At 29.7% G+C, this 8,388-nt stretch overlaps 1 protein-coding gene and 1 pseudogene across 2 annotated transcripts; both read right to left on the bottom strand.

Moving 5' to 3' along the window:
• Positions 1–845: 845 nt before the first annotated feature.
• Positions 846–3,656, bottom strand: LOC111292162 (multiple organellar RNA editing factor 2, chloroplastic-like). The gene is made up of 4 exons (XM_022884408.2): positions 3,177–3,656; positions 2,913–3,010; positions 2,434–2,499; positions 846–1,213 (listed from the first exon to the last, which is right to left on the bottom strand). The coding sequence occupies exons 1-4, from the start codon at positions 3,596–3,598 to the stop codon at positions 1,071–1,073; spliced, it is 729 nt and encodes a 242-aa protein (XP_022740143.1). The 5' UTR covers positions 3,599–3,656; the 3' UTR covers positions 846–1,070.
• Positions 3,657–4,870: 1,214 nt separating this feature from the next.
• LOC111298552 (cyanate hydratase-like) lies at positions 4,871–7,746 on the bottom strand (annotated as a pseudogene). Its single transcript, XR_016328854.1, has 5 exons — positions 7,689–7,746; positions 6,519–6,770; positions 6,371–6,442; positions 5,798–5,906; positions 4,871–5,200 (listed from the first exon to the last, which is right to left on the bottom strand). The product of XR_016328854.1 is annotated as a cyanate hydratase-like (transcript).
• Positions 7,747–8,388: the final 642 nt, after the last annotated feature.

The following is an 8,388-nucleotide window of genomic DNA, read 5'->3' as shown; positions in this document are numbered from 1 at the left end:
AAAAAAATGTCAAAGAAAAAAAAAAGAACAGATAAAATCTATTTTATCACTTGCATAGTAATGTTGGCACAATGAAATTTATGCATGAGAATCTGTATATTACTTATTTTGTATTAAATATATATAAAATATGAAAAATTATTATATTATAATTTATGTTTAAATATAAAACATATATTTTTATTTTTATTAAACTCATAAATAATTTTTATTAAAATATTAAATCATGTCATTTTTTATCTTTTTTCCTTATTGAATCATTATATCATACTTAAAATTATTAAATTTAACAAAATTCAACAATAAAAAAACAATCACTACTAAAAGGGGAGGGGCTACCCTCGACATAATTAAGAATGACAATCTAATCCGTGTATGACAAATTCCTACCTATCCTCTTAAAGTTGAATTTTTTTTTTAATCGAATTTTCAATCAAATCGAATAATATAATAGCAAATAAATATCAAAATCGAATTAAGATTGAATTTTAAATAAATCCAACTTGACTCGATATAAATAAAAAAATTTATTTTTATTAATTTTTTAATTATATATATTTATTTATTTTTATATTTATATTAAAAAAATATTTTTATTTAAAAAATAATATTTTATTAATTTTAAATCGAATTAAATCAAATATGATTTATATGATATCGAATCGAATTCAAATTTAAAAAATTAAAAAAAAATTATTGGATCATGCTAAAGTATTGTAGCTAAAGTATTGTGGGTATAAATTCAAATTGGATTCAAGATTGAACAAAAATTCATCTCGATCCGACCCGTTGTAATTCCTAATCATAACTCATCAATGTTGGTGAAACATGGGGAAAGAAGGAAAATAAACAAAGGGACTTGCATTCTACGCTGAGCATTTCATATCAGAGTTCATACAACAGTTTCAAGTGGGGAACTCTAGCATAGAATATTCAAGACCAGAAAAATAACATTCAACAGCAAAGCATTATCTGCATCCTCAGAATAATGCTTCGATATCTCCAGGATCACATCAGAAAGCTCATTGCTTCCAAGATTTCTATATAGCTATTCTTTGTAATCAAATGTTTCACCGCATGTTTTCTCTGCGACGCACGTAACGAGTCCTGTCGTTGTATCTTGGTCTGTCTTGCGCTCTCTGGGGCTGTGGTTCCACCCTCCTTTGTCTTTCGGGTGACCTTTGAACAATCTCGCCATTGACAAACAGCTCAGCTGCAAAGTGAGAGGAAAAAATGTCAAATACAATCAATATATGATAGTTAAAGAAGAAGAGCACGAAAACTTCAAGCAAAGGGTTTTTTAATTTTCCAACAGAAACTCAATATTAAATAGATATATGAGATTTATAATCCATGTGAAGCAAAATGAAACAAAAATACGAATTATGGAACAAGACAACAACAAATGCAGAAGCCCAGATCGTTTTGTTTGTAATCAGGCAATTAAAACTTAAAAAGTAACATAAATTAGACATGTGGTATCATTTATATGTCCCTTCTGAGAAGCACAATACTGAATACCAAAAATAATCACGTGAAAGCACAGAAGAGCATGTATCTTCTCCCATAACTCTGCAACTCCATAAGCTGAAGCACAGAAGAGTACTAAGAGGACTTCAATGTACTAAGAGGACTTCAATGTGAGTCCATTAGCATTCAAAGCTATACATTGCGAACTCAAGGCTTGTAGCTTTGCCAAGATGGACTGAGGTAAACGTTTACAAGCTCTTAAGTAGATCATTTCTGTGGCCAAGCTTCCGATGCACAATATTCACTTCATCTCATTGATAAACAACAAGCATGCGCATAATATGCAGATATTGACTCATTCCATGTTCGAGTAAGCCTATATGAATACATACATATATCACATCTATTAAGTCATCTTCCCGAGCTGCAGCTCCATATTAGAGAATCAGAGTACAGATCCAGAAATAGAGACATTTGACCCGAGTTCATTAGCATTCAGAGCTAAACATTACCAATGGGACTCTTTAGCTTTAACAAGATGGACTGATGCTATCTTCTGATGTAAGTCCATTAGCATTCAAAACTAAATGTTGCCTATAAGGCTTTTTAGCTTTGCCAAGATGGACTACCATGCACTGTCTAAAACGGAACCAGGCATTCCCTATTACACTCTTGCCAAGTATTTGGCAAGAGTACCTAGCTTAGGACAATTAAAACAACTAGAGATCTTAAGAAACATCATAAAAAAGCAAAAGAAAGTATAGAAATGCATGTTAACTGTACTTAACCATTAAACAGGAATGTTTACATGCAGACAACATCAATAGACCAGCATATGGTCTCAGAAGGAAAGATAAATGAAAAGCATATGTCAGAATGGATACAAATGTCCTAAGTAAATCAGCATTTCATGTAAATACTAGCAAAAGTTTTTGCAAAACTACTTATAACTGAAAGGCTTACCTCCATAGTCCTTATATTCGGGATCAACATAAGAATCCGGAAGCACAAAGAGAACACCAGGCAATCCTGTTAACAAGAAAAGAACAAAATTTATATATTACAGAACATACACTTCCAGCAGGAAAAGAAAAAAAAAATTAATCCACCAACTGAAGGAAAACTAAAAGCAAGACCTTCTGATAGACCTACACAGTGATATAACACGATTACAATACGAAAATAAGATACGAAGGTGACATTGCTTAAAATATTAACAATAATTATATATGAATTTAACAAAACTAAAAAGATGCATTTAGGTGACATCGCTTAAAATTTTAATAATAACCATACATTGATTTAACAAAACTAAAAAAAAATGTATTTATGTCAACATGATGTCTTTGTGTCAACACGAATTACAGCACGCAATTTTCATATAAAACTAGATTGGAATCCACAAATTTCAGTATTTTGAATATACGAATCGATAGGTCTACCTTCTAGCTTATTTGAGGTCTCCTCATCAATCTCGCAGCCGAATCCAAAGTATCTCTCACAGGAAACATTGTAGATCTTCTTCTTAGCTTCCTCCTCACTAACACAGAGCAATAACAAATAACTCAAACACAATAATCTTAAAAACAAAAGTGTCAAAATATCTTCTTTTCCAACCAAAGCCCATCATTTTCCTCCCATTTTCCCACATTTTCTCAGCACCCAAACACACAAATATCCTGGAAAAGATAAAAAAAAAAAAAAACCTGCCAACGACTTTAGCAAGGGTTTGGATATAGCAATCAATCATTTCCTGCTTAGTAGCTCCTTCTCCACCAGGCTTGTCCATAACAATAAGCCAATGCTCATAATCACATCCGGGAAAAAGCGGGGCCATTTCGGTAGGTGGCCGGTCACTGAAGTTTGACCCCGAGTTCAGCGGGGAATAAGCAGAGTTTCCAGAGCGGTTGACGCGGCATCTGATGGAGGTGAAGCGCGTGGGACCGAGAGGGAGAGATCGGACGGCGTGGAAAAGGGGGGTAAGAGGGCGACGAGAGAAGAGGAGAGAAGGGATGCGAGGAGGGTGGGTGATGGAAGCGGTGGAGAGGTGGCGTTTAGGGAAGAGAAAAGAGATAGTGAGGTGGCGCGTGAGGGTGGAGGTGGCGGCACGTGCTAGGGTTTGTGACATTATGAGAGATGGAATTGAGGGTGAAGGGGTGAGTTGTTTTGGATACAGCAAGGATTTTGGCATTTATCTTGATATTTTATCTCCAAGGTTCTGGGCCTTGAATTTGGCCCAATTGCTAAAATGTTTCTCATTTGAAAAAAAAATAATGAAAGAGGACCCAATGTAAAAATATAGTTTAAAAAATAATTATTAATAATATTTAAAATTCATTAATTAAATAAATAAAATATAAATTTAATAAAATTCATTTATTTTGAATTTATTTACACCATAATCATCTGAATCCAACATTTTCTTACCCTATTTTTCAAAAAGTTGTGAAATTTGATAATTTTTATAATATTGGCTGGTGGTACAATTTGTGATTTTTTTTATTATTTAAACATAACACTCTTAAAAAATAAAAAGCAAACTCATAACTGTGATTCCTTTCTCATCCCAAGGGATTCTTTTGTTATTAAAAAAAAAAAAAAAACACTGCAGCATCAAATTATCATGAATTATTTATATTACTGATGAGGGTTTCAAATTTATGATTATACAAACGAAGTTAATTGGTTTTTTAAGTAATTAGAAGTAATAATTATTTGAATCAAATTTTATTTTATTTTTTATATTAGATAATATTATAAAATTTTAAATTTTGATTTAAATTTGAATCGATTTTCGAATTTAATTTTATTAATTTGATTCGATTTATCAATTTATCAATTTATCAATTTATTTATCAATTTAAAAAATATATAAATTAATAAAAATATATAATTTAATCCGATTCAATATTTTTTTTATTTTTCACTTTTCGATTCAAAATCCAATCTAAATAAAACTAAATGTTACAATTGTGAATTGATTTTTTCTCACCCTTACATGTAGGGATGTAATCGATCGAATTCGAATTCATACAATATTAAATTCGAGCTCGAACCTGAGCTCGACTTCAAATTCGATAGTCGAAACTTGACTCAACTCGATATATAAATTGAACTACTCAAGCTTGCTAAATTAGATTCGATTAATATGTAAAAATAAATTCGATTTTTATATTCAATAAAAATTTAATTATTTATATTCGAGTTCGAGATATTTTATTAATTAAAATAGTTATAATATATTAAAATATAAAAATTCGATTAGGCTCACGAGTAATTTGAATCAGATATAAGAATGTTCAAACTCGATTCAATCAATAAATCAAACTATTCGAGTTTGAATTTGATTCGATAATATTTAAACTGAATTCAAATTTTATTTGAATTAAACTCAAATAACTTGCGAAAATTAATATATCATTTAGACTCTCACTTACGTGTAGCTCCAAAGTCTCACTCAAACAGAATACAGCTATATACTCACGGCGAAGACTTATGAGCAGGTCCGAAAAAACTCTTGTATAGCTTCTTCGATTTCTCGGTAAAGAGAAATATGACCAACAGTGGTTCGAATGTATATACAAAGAATTTCTGTTTTTTTTTTTCACTTTTTACTATTAGATAATGTTCCTGTAAGAAGAAAAACGAAGTTTTATCCCACATCACAGCACCAGTTGACTGTTCATTAGCTCCATTGCAGCTTTAGTCTGGAAACCATATGCTCTGACTTCTGCCATTAGAAAAGAATTTTAAGCGAGGGTTTGTCAGTTCATGTGCATGAAGATTTAAGGATCAGAAAAGTTATGAATAATCCCAGCTGAATTTTCACTAACAATGAAACAAATTTAGCATCAATGCAGTTTCATCTCTATGCTAGAAGCAAATACAAAGTTCCTGAGCCATTTATGAAATCTGTTACCAACGTCCTTGTATCACGGTCATGATCAGAGGCGGACCCTTTCCATCAATAAAATTAATAAATCCGTCACTAATATTTTAAATATATTATAAGTAAATACTCTCGAAAAAAAACTTTTGAATCCACCACTGAATATGATCCCTTTATTAAATGGCAGTAGACTACAAGAGAGTTAACCACCCATCGGATCAGAAAAGCTAAAACTATTGCACTTTAATAGGAAAATTTTCCAGATTGTATTAGAACTTGGAAATCATTTAAACTATTAAAAGCAAAGAAAAAACCTACATCTGCATTCAACACCAGTTGTTGTCTTAGACCCTTTTATGTGTATTTCATATCAACAAGAAACAATGGGGAGATCAGTTATGTTTTAATATGAACTAAAAGAAACCAAAGGCAACTAACCTGCTCGGTATAAGGCAAGTACTTCCCATCAAATGTCACAACGACTCGTTCTTTCCCATCCACGCCTTTAACCTTGTCAACGGAGCAGTAGAAGTCTATAGCTGACATGCTAAACACAAAACGAACATGATTTAGTGAATGGATATATGAAAATTCAAATCATTTGGCCACAACTTGTTCAAGCTTTCCATGTTTGAAAGTTGAAACTCAACCAGAATTTTCAATTACTTCCAGGTGTATCTAATGTATCTTAGTATAAACCAAATCCCATATCTTTTCTGATCAATCATTCAATTCCAACTAGCAGAACCATTTTACATTAAGTCCCTTGTGCTACCTTGGTTCCTGTCCTAATTGTACACTTTTTGAACTCAACTTCCACATCCTATTTTAATTTGTAATCAATCATCCCTAATGCAAACACCCAAAGACCAAAAGCTTTAAAAGGTTTTTTTCACTCAGGAAACGAAGAAAACAGTCAGAAATCAGCTTCCATTTCTAAATTCAAATCCAAACAACCAAAAGAAATTCATTGCAATAAAATGACCTAAAGGAACAACTTAAAAAGCTTACACGCCATCAACTAACTCTTCATTGATAATCTCCTTTATGCTCTCACCAAAATGCATAACATCCTCATTCAACCTGAAATAAAAAATGGGTATTAAAAAAAATCCTCGTTTTTTTAAATATTTTATGTGAATTACGTAAGAAGAAGAACCTGTAAACATTTGTTCTTGGATAAGGTTAGGATCATAGGACCACAAGGGTGGCTTCATCATCTCACGGAGAAGCTCCTCAGGGAGGTCAGGCAAGGCTGCCGGTAGCTTAGGGGCGGTTTCAGGCTTGAGCTGAGCCTGGCGTTTAAGGAGCTGAGCTGCATAGACGTTGGTCAACCCAGTTTCCTCTGCTATTTGATTGTAGGTTTTGCCTGATTTTTGCTTCATGGTTTGGAGTCAGCTGCTGATGTTGGCTTTTAAAAAATAATTTTTGATAAATTTAGAATTTAAATTTTAATATTTAGAATTTTTTTATTTTTAATTTTTTATAAAAAAAAAATTTTGATTCAAAAATTATGGAAGACTCAAAGTGATAAATAGTGTAAACAATTTCCATTTTAAAAAGATTTCATTTTGTCTCATATTAAGTTTTTTACATTTTGAATTTTTCGATATTAAAAATTTTTAAACTTTTTTTATCAATGAGAATTAGAATAAAGTTTAAATTTATTACTTTACTTACAATAATATATAATTTATTTAATTTTATCATTGTATTTTTTTAATTTAATTAAAAAATTATTACTTAAAAGTTAAAATGCTTTAGAGAACATCTCTTTATTTTTCAACAAATATTCTTTAATTTTAAACTTTTTATCATACTCAATCAAAGTAAAAAGTACAATAACAAAACTACCCCTATCAAAAAATAAATTATAAACTTCATCCATCACTATAAATAAAATAATAAATTTGTTATAAATGAGTTTCAACAATAAATTGGGTTTTGTTGGGCTTATTAGCCCAATTATTTTAGAAGGGTTTTTTTATAGGTCTTTTGGGCCATCTCAGCCAATATTTGCAGCCACACAATGTGAAGCAACGATCGTTTCTTCTCAAAGCAAATGATTGTATAGAATATGATTATGTATATAAATTATTAAACCAATTATTTTTAAAAGATAATTATGATTTAATATTAATATTTATAATTTTTTTTGTTTTTAGTGTCAATTTTTAATTTTGCCTGATTTGAACTATATCGAAAAAATTAAATTGAGAAAAAAATTGAAGTGATGATAATCTAATGTGACCAACCACCCAAATTATTGGAAAAATTGGATTTCCAACAACCTTGGCATTGGTGAAAAATATCTACCAAGGGAACAAACATCCACAAAGCTTTTCTCCATCACAAAATGCCAAGAGATTGCCAACATTCACATCCATTATTAAATTATACCAAAACTTTCTTTTAATCATGACATAAGCCTATGAATTTATTTCTATACATAAATTTTTTTGGTTAAAAGAATAAAAAAATCTTTAAATTATAATTAAAAAATATTCAAATCTTTATTTTTTATTATAATCAATCAATTCCTTCATTTTTTATCTAATTCAGTTTTTATTTAATAAAAAAAATAACATTGTTAACTTTTTATTGATTAAAATAATTTTTTTATGAAATCAATAAAATAAATTAAAATGTATTATTTAATATAATTAACATATATAAATAAAATAAAATAAAATATTTTTATTTTCTATGTTTTTTATTTAAAATGTTTTTAAAGATTCAATTGACTATAATTAAAAAATTATTTAATTAAATTTTATTACGTAATTAAATTTCGTTCATTTAAAAATTCAAAAAAACATTTTTTAACCTTGCAACTAAATTTTTTTTCTATTTATTCCCTTTTGAAGTCCCTATCATCATGCAAAATGCCAAAAATATATTGCCAATATTCACATTTTTATCGGTATATTTTGACTTGAGTCTAAATCTCTTTTAAAATGATTTTAAAAATCATGATTAACGCCTACCCATGAATTTATTATTTTATTTTCAAAATATTTCCAGTAAAT

The sequence above is a fragment of the Durio zibethinus genome, chromosome 16, assembly GCF_047325235.1.
Source record: "Durio zibethinus cultivar Kanyao isolate XHJ-2024 chromosome 16, ASM4732523v1, whole genome shotgun sequence".
In the NCBI taxonomy this organism is placed as follows: Eukaryota; Viridiplantae; Streptophyta; class Magnoliopsida; order Malvales; family Malvaceae; genus Durio; species Durio zibethinus.
Note: the sequence above shows the minus strand (reverse complement) of the source record. Positions and strands in the feature narration are given on the sequence as shown.